The following is a 23,059-nucleotide window of genomic DNA, read 5'->3' on the forward strand; positions in this document are numbered from 1 at the left end:
TCAAAATGATAAATCCATTCACAAAGGAGGAAGTTTAAATGGCTATTTTTTAAAATCTGCATGCAAAATTGATTTGGACCTGCCCATATTGGCTATGTCCATTAAGCTCTTCATTTTAGTTTCATTTTTAGTGAATTAAGAGAATGTAAACGTCTCCTTATCAAATGGCCTGAATACCTTTCAAACTCAACTTCAATGAGTTGAGTTGGGTCAAAATACATGTAAAGATTAGCCTTTGGAGAATAATTGCTACCAAGATGATACCAGCAGAAAGAAAACTCCATAGGCAATCCTATTGAAACCACACTTTATCAGAGCTAGAAGGAACCTTGGATTTCGATTCCAGTGCTTTGCAAAGTGTGCCATGCTATAGTGAAGGAGCTTGGGAATTACTGAGAGATAAAGGGATGGTTTAGTGCACAGGACTTTGTTGTCCTTTCTCATCCCACCCCTAACTTTCACCTCTATCTTTCCTATGAGGTTGCTACTCAGTTTATTTTTTTTTTCTTTTAAGAAAAGAGTCTCATTGCTAAACATAAATTTGAAAACCAATAGACTTCCCAATTTACAGGTAAAGAAAGGTCCAGGGAGATAATCTGCTCAAGCTGCTTATGGCATAGCCAGTTCAGAACACAAGTCTTCCCATTCCATGATACTATACTGCCTCCTCTCCAAAAACACCTTAACAGAACCGATTATACAGAGACAGAGAGATGTGCACACTTAACATATCTTTCCTAACTCAAATTTTTTTTTAACAAAATACTACATGTGAAAAAAATCAAACTGAAAGTCTGGTCTAATAAAGAAGCCATCAGCCACATATGGCTTCTTAAATTTAATTTTTACTTAATTAAAATGAAATGAAATGAATATTCCAGTTTCTCAGTCTACTAGCCATATTTCAAGCAATAAAGGGCTGCATATGACTACTATGTTGACTGCACATATATAAAACAGTTCCACCACTGCAGAAAGTTCTATAGGAAAGTAATGGTGTAGACAAGATCTCATCACTGCCCAAACAAAACAGCACTTAATTCATGTTCATAAATGCCACCAAGAGATAATAATCACTTCAATTCAGTACTATAATCCCTTTCAAAGAAGAGGGCAAGACGCACATTTCACTTCACACTTTTTTTTATTTAGCTGAAAGTTCAAATGTATGTAACACATAAAATTTGTAATTTATCCTGTCACAAAGGAACAGAGTCAGTCATGTTCAAGGAGAAAGTTTATACAAGGGAAAATTATTGTTCAACTCTTATTGTTAATATCTTTCCTAATATAATTTTCATATGAAGCAATAAAAAATGAAAACATTGTCAGGTTCTTTTTAATAAGGTTAGGGGAGAATCTAGGAACTCTATATTGATACTTTAAATTTATTACTAAACATTCTCCACAAGATCAATTCATAAAGTAGAATTGTTTTCTTAAAATTTAAGAGGAAATTCCTAGGGTAAGATATATTTGAAGATTACATACCTTTTGGATAATACTCTAAAGGACCATAAAACATTTCGGAAAATATTACTACCATTAAAAATATTTCAGTTCAATGTTGGACCTGGTCCCAAGATGAGTCAAATTGCTTCAGAAATCTTTGGGAGAATAGTAAAAGAAAAATTAGTTCTTTTAGAGTCAAAGGCATCTTACAATGAAAAAGAAGGACTCAAGATAAAAATGATGTTAAAAACAGAAAGACGGGGAGCTGGGAATTTTACAGCAAGTCCTCATTTCCTGACATTAATAAGAAATATTACTTAACAGAATAGGGAGCCCAGGAATAAACTCATGCATATATGGCTAATTAACTTACGACAAAGGAACAAAGAATATACAATGGGAAAATATAGTCTTTTTAATAGTGTTAGGAAAACTAGAAAGCCACATGGAAAAGAATGAAACTGGACCCCTCTCTTACATCATACACAAAAATCAACTCAAAATGAATTAAAGACTTGAATGTAAGACCTAAAACAATAAAACTCCCAGAAGAAAGCAGAGGGGGTAAGTTCCTTGACAATGGTCTTGGCAATGATTTTTTTAACATGACACCAAAAGCAAAGGCAACAAAAGCAAAAATAAACAAAAAGGGACCACATTAAACTAAAAAACTTCTGCACAGCAAAGGAACCATCAACAAAGTGAAAAGGCAGCCTAGGGAATGGGAGAAAATACTTCCAAACCACATCTCTGATAATGGGTTAATAACTGAAATACACAAGGAACTCATATAACTAATAGCCAAAAAACAAATAATCCAATTTAAAACCAGGCAAAGAACCTGAACTGACCAAAGAAAACCTACAAATGGGCATAGGTATATGGAAAGGTGCTCAACATCACTAGTCATCAGGGAAATCCAAACCAAAACCACAATGAGATATCACCTCACATGTGTTAGGATGCTTATTACCAAAAAGCTAAGAGAACAAATGCTGGCAAGATGTGGATAAAAGGGAACCCTTGTACACTGCTGGTGGGAACGTAAACTGGTACAAAGACAGTATGGAGTTTCCTCTAGAAATTAAAACTAGAACTACCATATGATCTAGCAATCCCACTCTAGGTATATATGCAAAGGAAGTGAAATCAATCTCTCGAAGAAACATCTGTACTCCCATGTTCACTGTAGCATTATTCACAAAAGCAAGGGTACATAAACAGCCTAAATATACACCGATGAATGAATGGATAAAGAAAATGTTTTATTTATATGTATATATATATGGTATATATAAATTTTATATATTTATATATATATATATATATACACATATATATATCTCACAGAAAGACAAATACTGCATGGTATCACTTATATGTGGAATCAAAAAAAAAAAAAAATGCAACACATAGAAACAAAATAAAATGGTGGTGGCCAGAGTCCGGGGAGTGAGGAAAATAGGGAAAGGCTAGTAAAGGGTACAGATTTTCAGCCATAAGATAAATAAGGTCTGAGGATCTAAGGTATAAATGGTAACTATATTTGATAATACTGTATTATATGATTGAAATTTGCCTTTAATGTTTCCATCTATCTAAAGCACTCCAAAAAAGCCCATTCAGATTACATGGCAAATAAGAAAGACTAATAAACCACAAAATGCAATAGCTAAAGTACTCACAGAAAATGAGAAAATGAATAAAGTTTGAAAATTACTTACAGATGTCATGGAGATAAAATAATCTTTTGTAATTAAAGCTACATTTTTGGAACTTCATGTAGTACAATTAGAATTATAGTCTACAGATACTCTGGATACTCAGAGTTAACATTTTATCAACCCTTAAATAATGTCTCTTACTGCAGCTTAAAAGAAAACTAACTGAATTATTTTATTCACCTGTCTCTTTCATCTGGACAGATGATACTTCCAACTCTCAATGGTCTCAAGAAATGTACCATATTTCTCAAGATTCTAAATTAATGATATCTGTAGGTTGGCATTTCAATGACAGCACATACCATCTCACTCTAGAGAAAAACAGGTACATGCTGATTCATTTCCATATGTGTAACCAGAAAGCACTAAAACTTGTGCTAAAAACAGCATATTCTGGCATTACTTAGAGCAACTGGCATAATGGGTGGGAAGAGCTGTGGATAATGGACATTAAATGGTTTATAATCCTGCCTACTTGCCTTTGAGTCCTAGTTTTGCCACTTACTAGCTGTGCGACCTTGGGTATATACTTAATATCCTTGGGTCTCCTTTCATCATTTGTAGAATAGCAATGAAAATAACTCACACAGGAATGTTCATATAAACTTTATTTATAATAGCCCCAGACTATAAAAAACACAAAAGTCCACCGACAGAATTATAGTAGGGAAATTCCAGGAATGACCCCCAATGACCCACATCCTAGTATAATCCCCTCCTCTGTGTGACTGTAACCTGCGAATATGATTATGTTTCCTTGTATGCAAAATGGAGATTCTCCAGGTGAACCAATCTAAACACACAACCTTTTAAAAGCTGTTTTCTCTGGCTGATAGCAGAAGGTAAAATCAGTGAGATTAGAAACACAAGGATCTGACAAACTTCTTCAGCTCTGAAGATGGAGGGGGTGCAGTCTCTACTGAGAACCACCCCTGCTGTCAGCCAGCAGGGGAACAGGGACTTCAGTCCTACAACCACATGGAACTGAAGTTTGCCAACAATATGAGTAAGCTTGGAAGCAGTTTATTCCCTAGAGCACAAGAGTCCAGCTTGATCAATTCCTTGCTTTTGGCCTTGTGAGATTCTATGCAAAGAATCCAGACTAGTCTGCTTGGAATTCTTACCTACAAATTTGTGAAATTTTTTTTAAATGGTGTTGTTTAAAACTACTATGTAGTAATTTGCTATATAACAATAGAAAACTGATACATACTTTGGTACCTGGAAGTGGGGTGCTGTGATAACATATACCTAAAATGTGACTTTGAAATTGGGTACTGGGCAGAGACTGGAAGATTCTGAGGAGCAGGATGGAAGTCTTGAACAGACTGTTAGTAGAAACATGGACTTTAAAGACACTGCTGATGAGGACTCAGAACTGAGAGGAATTCAGAGGAACATGCCACTGGAAACTAGATGAAAGGAAATCCTTGTTACGTAGAGGCAGAATACTTAGCAAAATTATATCCTGCAGTTATATAGAAGAAAGGAGAATTCAAAAGTGACGAACTTAAATATTTAGCTGAGGGGATTTCCAAGCCAGGGCTGAAGGTTCTCCCTGGTTTCTTCTTGCTGCTTATAGTAAAATACAGGAGGAGATAAATTGAGGAAGCAACTGCTAAGGAATCAGGACTTGCTAATTTGGAAAATTCCTGGCCTATTCAGATGGCAAGAGATAATAAAAGTAAGAGATTGCTTCTGGAATCAAGGCTAAAGAACAGTTTGGTGAAACCTTGGAAAGATGAAAGGGTCAGAGTATTCAGCCACACAAAAGATCCTTCCAAGTGATTTAAGCATGTTCCTAACAGATCTCTCAATCAATCAAGAGGACCCCCGAGGAAGTTTGAGAGCCTTGACTCTCAGCCATCTCAGCAGAAGCCAAAAAACAGACAGCTTTAAAAAAAAAAAAAAAAAATGTGGATTTGCCTCTAGTCTGATAGGAGTGAATCAATCCCCTTGAATTCCAAACAAAATCCAAAGAAAGTTTTAGATCAGTAAACACAAAACCAAAGTAAGCTGCAAGGGAGAGAGTATAAAATGAAAAAAAGACTGTCAAATTCCCCAAATTCCACTGATAGGAAGCAAGGTGATAAAAACAACTCAGCTGCTAGTTTTCACAGAAAAGGATGGCTTTCAAAGGATAAAAACAAATGCCTAGAGGGCGGAACCAGAGCTGGGAACCACCCATTTTTACCAGGCCTTGAAGCTCTAATCAAGGAACTCTGCCTGGAGTTTACCTGGCTGGAGTTTTAAACTGCTTTGGACAAGTAAAACCATTATATTTTTCCATTCCCCCTATTTTTTTTTAACTAGGAATGTCTATAATTCTTATGCTATGCTTGTCCAACTATTGTGGGAATGTTGAAGGCAGGTCACTTTTTTCTTTAGTTCCACGGGTCCACAGATGGAGAGAAATTTTGCCCAGGACCTGTACTTAATGGAATACACCAGAAGTCTGCTCTAATCTGATTTATGTGATTTAGATGATGCAATTTGGGAGAATTTTGATGAAATTCTGGACTTTGGACTGATGCTGTAATGGCATAATACCATTTTGAACCCTAGATAGGGTGAATGTATTTCACATGTGGGACAGGCATGGCTCATTGGGGGTCAGAGGTTGGGTTGTGGTAGGCAAAATTCTAAGAATGACTCCCAGTGACTCTCATGCTTATATAACCTCCTCCCCTTGAGTTTGGTGGGAACCTGTGAATGTGATGAACTATTACTTCCATGACTATATTACACTATATGACAAACATAAGCATATACACCTGGAGATTATCCAGGTGGGCCCAATCTCATCACAAAAGCCCTTTAAAAGCAGAGAATTTTCTCTAGATGGAAACACAAGGGAAGTGAGGGAGAGTCAATGGGTAAGGAGGACTCAATGTGCTATTGTGACTTTGAAGATCAAGGGAGCCATGTGCAAGGACCAGAGAGAAGTCTCTAGAAGTTGAGTGGACTCCTAGCCAACAGACAGCAAGGAAACAGTACTAAATTCTCCTATTAACCTGAATGGCCTTGAAAATGGATTCTTCCCTAGAGTTTCCAGATAAGAGTTCAGCCCACCCAACACCTTGTTTTTGGCCTTGTGAGATCCTGAGCAGTGAACCTAGCAAGACTGCCCAGACTTCTCACCTATAAAACTGTATGGTAAATACAGGTGTTGTTTCAAGCCGTTATGAGTGTGGTAATTTGTAACAGCAGCAATAGAAAACTAATACATGAATACATAAGAGATGGTATGTCCACGCAATTGAATATCACTCAGCAATAAAAAGTAATGAATTACTGACACACACACACTCAGAATGGAAGATCTCAAAATAATTATGCTGAGTGAAGGAAGCTAGACTGAAAAATAGAGTACTTGCTGTATGATTTCATCTACAGACAATTCCAGAAAATGCACACAACTCTATAGTGCAGAAAGCAGATCAGTGATTGCCTGGTGATAGGGTGGGGAGGGGTGGTTAAGGAAGATGGATTATAAGGGGCCATGAGAAAATCTTAGATGACAATCTTGTTTATTATCTTGTTTGTGATGTGGATTCACAGGTGTACACATAAGTCAAAGCTCATTAACCTATAAGCTATAAATACATGCAATTTATTTACATTAATTACACCTCAATGCAACTGTAAAAAAATTAAAAAAATAAGCCTCCTAGACAACTGTAGAAAAAAATGCCCAAATAACATTTTCAGAAGGCACAAAATGAAGAGCAGATTTAAAAAAAAAAACAACCCTATTAATTTAGCCTCTAGTTCTGCTAAACTGATTAAAAAAAATAGTGTGCACTATTATCTTCTGTATTCCAAGAAAAAAAAATTTTTAGGCTTACAATCTAGAAAGAACAAAATGCTTCCTTTGTAACTCTTCTGAACCTGCACATTTTAGCTGCCTACTGTCTAGTAACATCATTACAGCCACTACCTAGAGTAAGAAAATAAATCAAAATTTAATCACGACATGGTTCATGCTCTCCATTTCTCATATTGCTTAGTGATCTCTAAGTGATCTGCTTCTCTAAACTTGTGCATCACTTCCACTGTTTCGCAGCCTAGTGTTTGTACACTGTGGTTTGTTACGCTCTAATGGCTTCTTGCAAGAGTCCTATTAAATTGAACTCAAAAGATACTTGGAAGCCAAGGGTCAGTTCATTCATTCATTAAATAATGGCAGTTCCAGCTATGCTGGTAAGAGAAACATAAATTAAAATTTGTCCTACCTCCCATAATCTATTGAGAAGATGTAAAGTCTAAAGTGAGCCACCTACAGAATAAACCATTTCACATGATAAATGTGAGGAAAAACCTATCTAAATAATCCATATATATGAAAAGTGGCTCTAAAAGCAAGAATAAAAGCTTTCTTGTAGGAGATTTTTTTTTAAAAGGTGGATCACAAAATAAGAGGTACTGCCAGGAAGGCTGTAAATAAAGAGAAATGAGCATATATATTGAATACCAGGCCCCATGCTAGGCACTTCCACATATGTTATTTCACTTCATCCTCATTAATAATTCTACAGGGTTCAAAGGTTAGACCTTTTATTCCTCAGAAAAGGAAACAAAACAGGATAAAATAGTTTAAATAATTATTCAAACTCACTCAGAAGCTAAATATCAAGGGTCAATAAAGCCTAGTTTTTTCCTGACAGACGAAGGTCCTTGAGCAAAAGCAGAGTCCCCAGTTCAGGTAATAGTTTGACTAGCATTTAAGGTTTACAAAGGTAATGATGGGAGAAGCAGCTAAAAATCAAGCTGAATACCATACATTTTCCCTTCAAGATGTTGCCCCAAAATGATTTTAACACTGTAAACGACCATTCATTTGCCTTAGCTGTCACCAAAGGTACCTCCTTGTTGTATTACAGTTATCTGATAATAGGCCAAAGTCTAATCAGAAAAAGTAAATGGAAAAAAGTTTTCCTCAAGCTCCCCACTCCTAGAGATCAATTTGTTTCTATTTGGTCCCTAGAATCTGGACTGATACTGAAAAAATCCGAGTTCCACTCAAGTTCACAGAAGCCCCAGAAGATCTAGGTTAACTTGTAGAAATATTTAGAGGAAAATATTTTGTGGAGTTATCATGTTATTCTGGTATTCTGACTTGCTTTCAAGCTGGAGCAGACTGGTCAACAGAGCCATGAATTTAATTAAGACGCTCTGTGGAGTTTGGGGTTGGTCTATGCATCTGAACACTAACAGCAGATAACTATGGTGCATTAAATAATTTGCACCTGTACTTAACATTAATGTCCCCTTTCTAACAATCTGAACAGCCACCTTCAAGTCCAAGCCTATATCTTGTGGAAGGGCTTCCTTAAAAATGTGAACTTAAAATGACTAATCTAATTGAGGAAAACACAGCTATATGGTAAGTGCGCTAATGGCTTATGTCAAAGGGTTTAGCAGCCCATCTGATTCTGAGCGATTCTGAGTTGCACTCAGGCTATCAGTACAACCAATGTCACTAAAATTGCTAACAAAAAATATTGTGTTACTATGTTAATAACACAAGACTGATGATATCACATACTGAGGAAGGTATGTTTGGATGATTACACATGAACCACTCTAATTTTGCTTCAGGTCCCACAGTGGATCCTCTGATCAGTAGCTGACGAGCCTGTTATTAAGATCTCAAGTTCATCGGCAAACATGGTACAACAGAAAGTGTCTTAATTTAGGACACAGAATAGAATTCATGTCTTGGTTATCACTTATCAGCCATGTCAGTTTGCCTCTATGAACCTGGTCCCTCATTATAACTACAATTTCCTAAGACTGCTTTGAGGATAAAGTGACATAACTGAAGTAAAAGAACTCTGATAATCAGAAAACTATGCCAACAGTGCCGTGGTGCTTCCCAGGGTGTGGCAGGCCAGTGGTACATGAGTCAAATGAGGTGAATAAGACAGCAACTTTAAGGAAGGAAAAGCCTTTCAAGGTGATTATAATCATCCTCTGAATCACAATCAGTAAAAACCAATGTCTCACTAAAGCTGAATACATAAAAATTCACTAAAAGTATGTCTCTAGAGTAGCAAGCCTGAAAAAGAAAGATTTAGGAACCTAGGGGTTCCTGGTAAGAGTGAGTCTGAGTGGCAGAATTAGGATGACTAGAACAGGACAAGGTAGATAGAGCCTACGGCAAGGGCAGAGCAAAGGCAGCAACTAAAGCAAAGCTCAGACATGAGTCATGTACTAGCCGCTCCGTCTTCCTCCAAGACCACTAGTCCACAGTGATGTTGGCTTCCCTCAAATGCTGACATTCAAGAGTAGAAACCTACTACCCACTGGTGCCTTTTAGATCATCTGAAGAAACAAGCCTTATTTACTTGTTTCGTACCTTATCAACTGGAAAATGCCTTAGGTGGCTATGGCTGCCTCAGTCAGCTCTGGGCTGCTGTAACAAATTACCACACAGTGGGTGGCTTAAACAACAAACATTTATTTCTCACAGTTCTGGAAGTTGGAAGTCCAGGATCAGGGTGCCAGCATGGTCAAGTTCTTGGTGAGAGCCCTCTTCCTGGTTATATTCTTACATGGCCTTTCCTTGGTGCTTGCATGCAAAGAATGAGATCCTGGGTCTCTTCCTCTTCTTAGAAAGGATTAATATCCTTTATAAGGACAATAATGAGGGCCCTATCTAACCCTAATTGCCTCCTAAAGGCTTCAAATATTTAGAGGTGGTTCCAGATACCATCACATTGAAAGTTAGGGTTTCAGCATATGAATTTTGACACAAACATTCAGTCCATTGCTGTTGTACATAAAGATCAAGTTCCTGACATCTCCAGCAAAGTTTAACAGATCTATTTTAACCCAAAATTAATGTGCCATGTGCCTGAGGTCTCTACAGAGGAAACATCAGAAAGGCCACCAATTAACCACCTGTGGATGTCATCAAACAATGTGAAGTAACTGGCGGCTCAGTCAGCACGGCAGCATGTAATCAAGAGTTGAAGCCCAAAGCCAGATGTGCCCTTTGTTTTCATTTTTTTTTAATTACTTGTTTTTAGGCAGGACCACAATAGGAACAAAGGAAGATTTCAAAGATTCCTCACGTATAAAATCAAATGCAGGCTAGGAAATCTGATCTCAAGAACAAGATTGAGAAAATATGATGTTTAGATTAAAAAATTATATGGGCAACATTCAGGTGAATCCCCTGGAGCACACACTGTGATAGACAATCTTTCTGACCTGAAATTAAAAAGTACGCAAGGGGTCCAAACATTTGTTGAGTGCTTACAGTATTCCAAGCACTGTTTTAAGTGCCTTACATGCATTAACTCATTTAATTCTCACAATTCTATGAGCTGAGTATTATTACTGCCCCTGTCTACGGATGGAGAGGCTAAGGCACAGAAACTTACCAGAAATAAAAGCTAATAGCTGAAAAAGTTGAGGTTCAAACCTAGGCAAGTTGTCTTCAGAATGCAGTGACTGCTACAGTGAACTTACTGCCTTAAATACAAAAAAGACCTTGCACCTACAGTGGCCAAGAGAACTAAAAGAAATTAAGTCAAACCGACTAGATGGTACAAAGGCTGAACAAGAAAGGAAAACGAGTGACAAAAACAATTAAGTTAAAGAGGATCTGCTTCCAAAAGAGTAAATGTTCTGTGATTTTACTCTAATGGACCTTGTGTGAGAGGGTGAAAGAGAGTAGAGAGAAAGAGAATTCCAAGGATGCGATCTTACGAGGCAAGATTCCTCAGTTTCTTGAGTGAGGTCAGCCATTAACCACGTAGAGGTGAAATGGCTGGGAGGCTTTTTGTGTGGGTTGAGCGGAATGCCCAGTGTGACTGCATGGAATTCAGGGTAGGTCCAAATCAAACCACACACTAGTGCTACAGGGAATAGGCTACAACGCAATGATACCACTTCAGAAATCCTTAACCATTTTTTTTGGCTTTCCATGTTCTTATATGAAAGACAGCATGGACTTTGGAGCCTGGGAACTGTGCATTCTAATCCTAGTTTCATTACTTACTACAAGTTTTTGGACAAAATAGTCTCCTTGGCCTCACTTTTTTGACTATTAAATGGAGATAATATCTCTCAGGGCTGTGTAAGGATTAGAAACAATAAAATGTGTAAAAAGCACAGCAAAAAGTAACACACACTATACTGTATAGCACAGGGAAATATATTCAAGATCTTGTGGTAGCTCATAGCAAAAAAAAAAATGTGACAATGAATATATGTGTGTTCATGTATAACTAAAAAATGGTGCTCTACACCGGAATTTGACACAACATTGTAAAATGACTATTACTCAATTTAAAAATGTCAAAAAAAAATTCTCACACCAACACTAAAATAAATTAATTAATTAATTTTAAAAAAAAAGTAACACATACTATTCAATAAATGTTAGCTCTATCCCTTTGCCTGAGCATTTCCAAGAATCCTAAAAGAACTTATGTGTGTAAAAATAATATGACAGGAAAAAAAAATCTTCACAAGTTTTAAAAATAGTATAAAAAGCTCTGGATGAAAACATACTATGAAATAAACTGAATAATAAAGTCACTAGGTCAATTGGCTAAACCTTATCAGTAATGAAGTCAAAGTTCAATGTTCTTAGTCTGGCCTTTCTGTTCTTACAAGGTATGTTGTTGCTTTATTTTGAAGAATTATCCTTTGTTCAAAAAAGAGCCCAATAATTAAACAGGTGTTACAAACAAGGCCCAGAGATGTACACCTTAGGAGCAGAATTAAGACTAGAACTTCTGCCTCTTTAATACTAGACTCAGTGAATAAAAACTGTCTTTTTCTCTCTTAATTATCAGTATCTATGATGCAAAAATAAAAGTCCAAAAACTTGGTGAGAATAAAATATTTCCATAAACTACATAAAATCTATAAATACCACAAGCTAAAAAGAGTTTCAAATGAGGTTGTGAGAAGTTCACTTCAAGTTTAACACATTTTTCCTTTTAAATAACAGATTAGAATACCTCCATAAATATAAAGTTATGCCTCTGATACTATCACTCACATGCTCAAAGAACGAACAAACCTCAAAAATAACATTTTTATTTGGCAAAATCAGTAAACAAATTGGCAACCTTGACAGATAATCATTTCAGTCTAACATTTTATTTAGTAGATATCTGTAACAAATCTGTAAATAGTATACTTTTCTCAAAATGCTAAGTGAAAGAAGCCAAACACAGTCTGTTACATATTCTATGGTACCATTTACGAAATTCTAAAAAAGCAAAACTGATGATAGAAAATAAATCATTATTTGCCAAGGGCCAAAGATGGGAGAATGGGACTGACTGCAAAGGGACATATGAGTTTTGGAGGGTGAAGGAAATGTTCTATATCATGATTATGGTGGTAGACAGACAACTGTAAATACGTTTTCAAAACTCACTGAACTCTACGCTGAAAATTGCAGAGTTTTATTATGTAAAAATTATACCTAAAAAAAAATTTTAAAGGTTATATAGAATAAATCAGCATACTTTTCAAAGAACCATTTCAGTAAAAATACTTAGTAAACAAATGTTTATTTGTAGAAAATCTGTAAATAATATAAAAAAAGTTTTCACAATCATAAGCAGTGTTTACTTTCTGACATTATTATAAGAAGTTTTTTCCTTCTAGAAAGACAAGCAAAACTAAAAAGTGCTTGAAAAGTGACCTTGAATGCAATTTTAAAACCCTCCAAAAAATGTTTCATGAATTCAGTACAATGATGCAGTACTTGGCAGGCCTTTGAATATTTTTCCCAGTATGTAACAGTATACTAGAGGTTCTAAATTTGGGCGGTCCAGGGGCCAAGTAGACAATATAAGTGAACTGCATGGGGCAAGTGTTACTGTGGTGGACTGGAGAGTTCATGGCCCTTCCCAAGGGAGCTGCCACCACTGGGTCCCACAGATTGATGCCAGGAAAGAACATAGGCCACGGTGTGAACAGAGTTTCTAATGTTTAAAGAAAGGCCGAAATCTGGTCTTATATGTGAAATTTCTGATTTCTTTAACTGATGATTCAAAAAATTTTCATAACACCAAATGGGCCAAACAAAACACATCCACAGGCAGAATTATGACCTCCGGTCCTCAGTGCATGCTTTCCAAACTTTTTCAATAACAAAGTCTTGCCATTTTTCTAACTGCTTATCTCTTTATTTGTAGTGGGTCCAGAATAATATGGAATACTAGTACAACTGAAGTAAAATTTATCTCAAAATTACATGCAAGCTAGTCACTTCTAGTCATTTTGCTGAAAAACCAAGTCCTGTTTAGATTTCTAAGCATACTGGTTGGTAATAAAGGGAAAAATCAATTAGAATGAAGGGAGGAAAATTAAAGAAAAACACAATTTTAAGAGCATAGTCAGCTTCTAGACTCCAGAGCAATAAAATAATCCATGTGTTGAAATTTGAGAACTTCATTGCCCCAACTAGTCCAACCCGGCTGTAAATTCCGAGCAAACAATTCCAAACATTCCCCCTCTGGCTTGATATAGTCTTTTAGAACCTCTGTCCAAAAAAAAGAGAAAAAACAAAAAAATCATTATTCAGAAAGGAATCAATTTCCCTTAGCAATTAAGAGAAGAAAGGCAGAAATGTTTCCTTAAAAAAAAAAAAACAGCAAATTAATTTCAAAGATTTCATCACAGGCTTTACTATTTATAGTTAGAAGTCATCTGAAATAAGCACCCTTGAGACTGAGAACAATACTATCAAAACTTTCAATAGTTCTGATTTATTGGTTTTCATCTGGAGATGAGAAATGAGGATTTTAACACCCACACAGGTGACTTTTCAGTTTTCAATAATGCTGACATATCTCCTGAGTACTGACTTCATTTATTTTTTAATAAATGTAATCCATGAGTAAAAAGAAGTCTATAGGAACAATACAAAGACAACCCACTTTAAAAACTAAGAGAAAATGAAGTCCCTGCAAACATATACTTTAATGTAAGAAATGGAGACAGATAGAAATATTCAGAACACATAATGAACAAATAACTCTACCTCCTCAGCTATAACTTGGTAGTACTGAAAACATTTCTTCACTTCCAAATTATAGACCCTTTTTACCTAAATTTCACCATGTTATTTCCACAGTTACGCATTCCTTATTCAAAGTATTCGTAACTACTGAAAATTGTATTTTGTTGGGGAAAATGGTACCTCATATATATGTTAGCTAAATAGCTGTGACCTAAACTAACAGAAAAGAGAGAATTCCATAATAGTTTTTTTTTTAAAGCACATGCTCAATTGAATGACAAATATTTAAATCAATTTAACCTTGATCATGTTGCTGGTTAGCTATATTTTTTGTATACATATGTTCTGTTACAAGTAAGTGGGTATGAAAATAACAACTCAAGTATAAAAAGTCACTAGGACAGGCAAAATATAGTTCTTAACTGCTATACAAGATTAAGCTTGGAAGAAGTTCATCAAATTCCCTTCAGGGACAATAAGGGTACCTTAGGAATACTTGATATGCGTAAGATTTAAAAGATAATATACGAAAAACTTTATATTTCATAATGTTCTTCAGTTGCTCTCATAGCAAATTAATTGTTCATCTGTCTGAAAGCACTGGTTCTGTTTCTCAAAAATCAAAAGAACTAAAAGTATTCATATCTGTAACTCAACAAAACTCAAACTAGGGCTTTAACAACTAGGAGATGCTGACAAGAGATTTCTCATCTTTTCATGAGTATATAATTAAAATGATACTAAACTTGAAAGAGAAAGATTTCCCCAGAGTCTTAGAGAACAATAAAACTATATCACTTTTCCATTTTTGCCCCATGAATTCAATGCCTTACTGGCCTCAATTAACTTTTGATGTGGTCTAAGGTTATAATGAAGCAAGGTTTTGTGTTTTTGTTTTTGCTTGTTTGTTCAGTTTTTCGGTACAAAGATGTTAGCAACTCTATTTTAGAATTTTAAACTGGAGTCTAAACTGTAGTAAGCCAGTCAAAAATATTTACTATTTCTGAGCACCCATTATAATCAGTGCTATGGGACTTAATAAAGGAAACAGATATCCATGTTTTCTAAGAGTTCACAATCTAACAGAAAAAGATGGCCGGGTACTCAGAGTGGAAAAATACATAAAACCTAAACCCATTTACCACCTCCAACTTTATCAATGTAACACATTTCTGCACAGATTTTTTTCGTTCCCAGTTAAGAAAAGCAGAAAATCAAGCAGTAATGATTTTATAATGTTAACCACATATGTTTAATTTCAAAACAGAGCAAAAAAGGCAAATTAGTGGAAATATTTTATTCTTACTGATTTTAAATAACAATGTAAAAGAAACTGCAAGATCCTAGAAGTTCTCATCACAAGAAAAAAAATTTTTGTGACTATGTGTCGACTTATTATAATCAGTTTATATATATATATCAAATTATTATGATACACCTGAAACTAATACAATGTTACATGTCAATTATATCTCAATTTTAAAAAGCAAATCAAATGTATAAATTTAAATATGAATATGACATATAGAGAGATAAGTGTGTAACATATGCTATTAGTAAAACATACTTCCAGCCAATGGAAAGGAAGTAATCCATACAAAGCCAGTCATTCCCCTTCTGTTCTAGGAGCAAGGGGCATGACTGGGGGAAAAGTGGCTCAAATGTTAGTGCACAGGATCTCATCAAACTATGTTTAACTCTTCAGATACAAACTGTTAGTGAGCAAAGTAGTAAAAATGAGTGGAAATTTTCCTAAGGTAAAATATGAAAAATAAAATTTTCATTCAAATACTCTAATTTCATTATTTTTCTACCTTAAATCTTTAAACTTAAGAATATACACTTTTGTTAGGTTGTAAGTCATAGCTATTGTTGTCTTATCTTTCAATCTATAGGAAGAAATTTCAGCACTTAAAAAGAGTAAATGTACCACTTTGAAATGGAATATGCTGCCAGTTTGGTGTTTTTTACTTTTTGTAGCAGAAATAAGAAATTAAAACTTGTTTAAGAAAAAAAGTTTGGTGTTTGTAGAAGCAAAAGAGAGAACATTTCATTTTGTGAATTTGCATAAAGCAGTTCAAGAACATTTTCATGTAAAAGTTCTAAGCATCATATATAGAAACATGTATTATTCCAAATTCTACAGTTACGATATCAGAGTAAAATATACTGCAGAAATCTGAGAGTTGCTTTCTGATGGCTTTAATTTGTGTGGCTCTGTACCCAAAATACAGGCACTTGCTATCCAGTAACATGAACTCAAAAATAAAGGATTACAAATACTTGTCTACCGGTACTTAATCAAACATAAGAATTACATACACCGAGTCACACAGATTTTTTTCCCCAAAAAGTCTGATTTTTCTTTTCAAATATTCTCAATGCTAAAAATGTGTTTGTGCTGCTCTCTACTGGGAATATGGCAGAACTGCATTTCATAAATACAGGCTCTTATTAGTATTAATAAAAGACTAATTTTAATCACTATTTTACAAAACTTTGTATCTTAAGACTAATCTTTAAACATACTCTATTTCAAAGGAATTGATAAATAGTTTATCATTTGGCAGTGAAAGGTTTTGGGTCTTGGTTTTTGGATGTTTAAAGCCCTAAGACAAGCCCTAAATTAAGCTTTGTATTCACCAAATAATAAAGAAAATTCAAATGAGAGTACAAATTAGATTTCCTCCACTGAGTGTAACTGGTGCCAAACATAGTTTTTTTCTCAAAGAATAGTACAGTTTTACTTTTTATTTAAGTCAAATGTTTAATGCATTAAAGAATCTATGAAAGTCCAAAGTTTAAAGGCAATTATTCACTAAGAATCCCTCTAAGTCAAAGAATGGATCGACAGGTAGACATCTGAATATTTTTCAAGTGAATTAACACTAAGGATTCTTCTGCATAAGCAATTAAGGATAACAGAAATCCTAAGTGCTATCAATAAACATTCTCTTGGGAATTTGAATTCACTTTCCTACGTGTCCTAGCTCATGAACTATCCCACATTCTGCAAAACAATTTGATAGGCTGATGGCCTGTAGTTTTCCTGAGTGGCAGCTTGAAAGTTTGGGGTTTTTTAAGCTAGGACCACCAAATTAATAAAATATATATATATATCCCTAAAGAAAAGATTTTAATAGCAAATTCAGTTTCTCTCAAGGACTTACATTCCTGTATTTTTATTCTTTCACTTGAAAAATTTACCATTTACTGATCTACTATATGCTACAGAATTTCCAGTATAATACAACCAATTCTCACAACTCTGAAAAGATTAAATACCATTATTCTTTCTTTAAATGACAACTTTGAGGAAGAAAATTATTAGAGTAACTCACTCAAGTAGAAGAGCCAGGATTCAAACTCATGTTAGTCTATCTGAAAAGCCAAAACTTTCCACTATTCTTTGCTGCTTAGTTTCATTAATGAACATTATGCTAAAGCTTTAAGACTAGTAACAATTGCAAGCTGCAGCAATTACCTTTCCAATGGTTCAGAAAAGCAACACTACCTCAACATAAAACTGAGTGTGTATACCAGGTATCAAGGGAATTCTAACCATCTCTCTGACAGCTATTCAGAGCTCCTAGTTTTAGAACAAGCAACGGATAAAGTACAATAAAGCCCCTAGCAGAACTACAGTCTTCAGATGCGCCATCAGTCTTCATTCTGTTGAGGCCAGTAATAGGGTAACACCTTGGAGAGTAAGGGGAACCTAAGACACGGTATAGGAGGAAAGGCTGACGTAATATAAAACTAGTAACAGTGCTCTGGGTGGTCACGCGGATCTGTCTTCGGCTTCAACCGCGTTTGGACGTTAACAGACCCTTTTTCCAACCTTCGACCATCCTCTAAATTGCTTTCCACTCACAACCTCCGGGACCAACCAATATCGGTTTTTTGTGGTTTGCTGCTCCTCTTTGCACACCACGATGACCTCCCAGATTCTTGAGAATTATTCCACCGAAGTGGAGGCCGCGGTCAACCACCTGGTCACCCTGCACCAGCGGGCCTCCTACACCTACCTCTCTCTGGGCTTCTGCTTCGGCCGCCACCTCCCGGCTCTGGAGGGCAAAGGCCCTCCTTTCTTTCGCGGGTTGGCCGAGCGCCTCCTGAAGCTGCAAAACCAGCGCTGTGGCAGTGCCCTCCTCCCAGACAAGCCAAAACCGTCCCAAGAGGAATAGGGCAAAGCCCTGGACTCCATGGAAGCCGCCATGGGCCTGGAGAAGAACCTGAAACAGGCCCTTTTGGATCTGCAGGCCTTGGGCTCTGCCCACACAGACTCCCATCTCTGTGCCTTCTTGGGGAGCCACCTGCTAGATGAGGAGGTGAGACGCATCAAGAAGATGGGAGACCACCTGACCGACCTCTACAGGCTGGCCGGCCCCCAGGCGGGGCTGGGCGGGTACCTTTTTGAAAGGCTCACCCCTAAGCAGGAAGAGGCGCCTCCAGAGCTCGCCCGTCTCCATCCCCCTGGCGTCAGGGCCTCTGCCTGAACCCCTCCCTGCTGCACCAGGCAGCTACTTTAACTGTCTGGAGCCCTCTCCCAAGCCATGGACCAAATGGAAACAATAAAGCTTTCTTGTAGCAAAAAAACAAAAAAATAATCTATTCTCTACTTCATAAATTCTGCTATATGATTTTAGAATATTAATTAAAATAACATATCTGGTTTAATTTCCATATGTCTAGACCACTCAAATACTAAATTCAATCCTGTTTACAATTTAACACAACTCATAACAATTCTGTTTTATAAAAACATACCAGCAAGAGGTGGCTTATGTGAGTGAAGCGTACAGGGCACACTGACAATTAACTTGTGATCTGGAATGCGGAGCTCTTTTACATCTGCATTCCTATTAGAACAGAACAACAAAGTATGTTATATTTTAAACGACAATTTTTTACATATAAGCCACAGTTACCTTTATATATTTTTCACCTTTCAAATAGTATCTGAATTTATAGTAAATTTAAGAATGGAAATAATAATAAAAATCAACAATTTAAGTGTTAAGAAATTTCAGATAACTTCCTTTTCTACAATAATGACTATTACACATTAGATAAAACAAAAGATTATATAAAATTTCGTGTGCCATACTAGTCACACTTCTCTTGTCTGGGCCATTGCCAGATTTTCAAAAACATGAAAATTAAGGGAAACCAATGGCCACTGTGTTAATAATTTTAAAAGCCCCCAAATTAATACATGTGTAAGATTTTGAAAAATCATCTTTCCTACCTTAATAGTAAAGCACCTTTCTCTCGAACTCTTCCCAGTATAAGACCTTCATAAGGCTTTTTGTGTGGAGAATCTAATGGGAACACAAACTCTCCAGAACTGGTGATCTGATAAGGAGTCAAAAAAAAAAAAAAAGAAGAAGAAGAAGAAGAAGAAACCCATACATCTGTAAATATCCAAGAAAGGGGTTTTTCTCTTACCACTATACAGTTTCCACCATAGAAAATTTTTTAAACCTCAAGGCTAGTGCTGTCCAATAAAAATATAATATGAACTACAAATGCAAGCCACATATATAATAAAAATTTTCTAGCAGCAACATTAAAAGTAAAAAGAGTGAATTAAAATTAATTTTAATTATATTTTAATCTACCATCTAAAATATTATCATTTCAATATATAATCAATTCAAAAAATTATTGACCTGTGTCCTATTCTTCCTTCATGTAAGTCTTCTAAACCCAGAAGACTTATATTGTACATTTAGCACCACATCTCAGTTTGGCCTAGCCACATTTCAAGTGCTAAAGAGCTACATATTGCTAGTGACTATCAAAGTGGATAAGTTATAAGGGACTAAAAAAATTTTTTTAATATCATTTTATCACCTTGCACACAAAAAAAAAATCTCTATTTTTATTAGAATTTATTCCTAGAAACCATGCCATCATTAATTCATTTATTTGTTCATTCAAATAACATCTACCTATTACTGGCAATGTAACTAAGAAGATTATAATAAAGGATTTTCCTTTATTTATAGGAAATAGTGTCATTAAATACTGTCAGAGCTAAAATTAATGAAAGAAGCTCCAGGATTGATGAGATACACAATACATGATCTAATCTCCTGGCATTATAAATCCAGAAATTCAATTTTATCATTTCACCCCAGAGGGATCAGAATCTCAAAGACTCACTGTAGCTAATCAAACTCAAAACACAATTTATATAAACAATATCAATTCATTAATTATGCACGGAGGTACATATTTTCACTATCGGAATATTTATATCTATTATCTATGGAACACTTTACTTTATATTGAGGCACCAAAAATAAAAAAAAACAAATCAGTACAGTCCTTTTATCACCTCTGGGGCCCATAAGAAACAGCATCTACTCCACACACAGTGCTGTATAAACACTGGCAAATTCTTAATCTTTAGATATCCTTTATACTCAATGCAGATAACTCCTGTTATAACAATATGTGCAGTTACCTAATAAGTGTTTCCTAAGTTTTTGTTTTAAACTACAGTTATATTATACCATTTCTTAAAACTTATTACCACTAGAAATGAATAGCCTTAGTTTTTATGTATTAACATTTTACTGGTTTTGATTTTAGTAAGCACCCTTTTCTGGACTTTGGCCCAATCTCTGACTAAAATAGCTGTCATAATAGACAGGATGGAATAGAGTTTTATATTCCTGTTATGGTCCGATAGCAAATCAACAAAAGCTAAGCCCAAGGTACAACTGTAAAAAGCAAAGACACAACATTAAGCGTTTGTTTTCCAAATTCCATCAAATAGGTGCAAATAAACAATGCACACAACTTTTAGAAGCTATTTCAGTAGACCACAAAGCACATAAAAACAGAACTCTCCTTTGTCTGAAATGTATAAACCATTATTCATTAACATTATATAAGTGTTAAACATTCACTCCATAATAACCTGGTTTATCTTTTTAACAATCTGGAGGGCTTTTGTAGAATTCATCTAAGTAGACAACGTATCTTCAAAAGGATGTCCAATGAACTCTGAACTGATGCCTTACTTTTCTGTTATGTTTGGTATTCTTATACCAACCAGAGTTATTAAAGATCATTCAGGCAATCCCAGAGCTGGAATCATTTCTCTCAAAAATAGGCACTGAGGAACTAAGTTAAGATTTAAAGTATAAAGAGCCTTGCTTGCAGAATTTCCCCACCTCTTCCACACTAGGTTTCTTTGCTATTCTCCCTCCCATCCCCAGCAACATAAGAAAAAAAAAGAAAGAAGAAAAGAAGTCACAAAGGGTAGCTGAAATTGTGAATGAGTAAAGAGGAAGAAGATGAACAGTAAGCAAATTTCTATGTTTAGTGATGGACAAATTTAGTGATGGACAAATTTTATTTGTTGTTTTTTAAACTACAGATATCAGAGCTTTTAAAAATGTCATCCTGGTATCTACCTCAGTGATTCTCTAAGACCAACAGTTTGGGATTCTAATACAAAAAGACACAGGACAAACAGGTAACAAGCCTTGAGAATAAAAACATAAAAGTATTTAGCAGCAAAGGAAAAGTTCTAATTAGACCGTGTTGAAGGAGTAGAGTGGTGACATGTTAAGCATTGAAAAGTAGATGCTATCTTTATGTGACTTATATGTCATGCTTTATTAACAAATAAGTTAACTTCTGAACTTACTTTTACCCAGTGCCATTCAGCAACTATCTCCACAGACCAAGAAGGGTAAAGCTCTTCCTTTACAAAACGTAGGTGCTTCTGTCTATTGGTCACCCAAGTAACAACAAGACAGTTTGGAGCAGCCAGTTTAGGGATAGGTATCTGCTTTATTTGCAGTGGTGATAAATAACTGTATCTAAAAATAAACAGGAAAAAATATTAGCAAAATTCGCTGCGGAAAAGAAAAATAAGTAGGAAGAAGACCTGTGTAACAATGACTCCACAAACACAAAGCTCTTATATCTACTTTTTGTGTGTAACTAAATATGAAGCCACAGTGACACCCAGTGGACACATTATTACTCGCAAGTAGGAAATAAACATTTTTAGTTTTTACTAGTGTAATATTGTCAGGCTATATTTCTATATCACTTCTAAGTGTATTACATGTCAGTAATTTTACTAATATTTTCTATTATTTTATAATTCTTCAAAATTAATCAAATATTGTTTGGTAATCTGTACATCACACAGGGACCCCATCACATTCTTGAAACAACTGTCTCACTATCCCACCACATTTTCCACCCTCAGCCTATAATCCTGCTTCTTTCCTCCTTCCGAATCAATTCTACTGGGGTCTCAGAAACTCTCATGCTTTCATTACAAAAAAAAATTCTATAGTCTTACATCTCCCTGGCCATTAACAGTATGAAGTCTGGTTTCTCTTGCTAGACCACGATTTGCTCTACAATACCCAATCAAATCAATGTGGTCCGTTCTCCAACACCCAGCACACGGAATAGGGAGAGGAGAGGTCAGTATTCTCCTAGCTCTCCTACTGCCAGTTCCAGGCTATCAGTCATCTACCTTTGTGTACAAATCCCCTTTTCTTTGAGGAGTACACTAACGAGCTTCCCATGTTATTACCTAACCCATTTCAACCTCACTCTCCACATTCAATGAGGACTTAAGTTCTGAGATCCTTCTACTTCACCAACATAAATCTTGCCAGCATCCTAGGCAATTTCAAAGCACAATCTAAATAATGTGCACACCTCAACTATTCTTCCCCTAAATGAATACAATTGCATTCACCCCACTTGAATAATCCACTCCAGTGGCCATAACCTGGACCACATCATCACTCACATTTACTCCATCTCTGAAACCATAAACATTGATCTCTGGCCATGACCTCTTACTCCTTACCTATTCTTTGACTTTATCAAAGCA

The 23,059-nt window shown here is 35.6% G+C and overlaps 1 protein-coding gene and 1 pseudogene across 15 annotated transcripts in view; one reads left to right on the forward strand and one right to left on the reverse strand.

The window, feature by feature from the left end:
- METTL4 (methyltransferase 4, N6-adenosine) overlaps window positions 1-23,059 on the reverse strand; it is a 427,480-nt gene that overhangs the window by 379,361 nt on the left and 25,060 nt on the right. For 14 of the 15 annotated variants that reach the window (XR_010378698.1, XR_010378697.1, XR_010378704.1 and 11 more), the window contains exons 6-8: window positions 21,845-22,019; window positions 19,427-19,533; window positions 18,946-19,037 (exon numbers count right to left, since the gene is read on the reverse strand). Coding sequence is in view for 2 of the 15 variants with exons in the window: in XM_031439117.2 (XP_031294977.1) it covers window positions 18,946-19,037; window positions 19,427-19,533; window positions 21,845-22,019 (374 nt within the window). In the remaining 13 variants the exon portion in view is untranslated. Of the gene's footprint in view, window positions 1-12,222; window positions 13,696-18,945; window positions 19,038-19,426; window positions 19,534-21,844; window positions 22,020-23,059 lie in introns of those variants that run through there. The other variant, XM_010976551.3, reaches the window with a different exon arrangement.
- On the forward strand, window positions 18,036-18,674 carry LOC116148792 (ferritin light chain-like; annotated as a pseudogene).

This window comes from Camelus dromedarius, chromosome 32 (assembly GCF_036321535.1).
Source record: "Camelus dromedarius isolate mCamDro1 chromosome 32, mCamDro1.pat, whole genome shotgun sequence".
NCBI lineage: Eukaryota > Metazoa > Chordata > Mammalia > Artiodactyla > Camelidae > Camelus > Camelus dromedarius.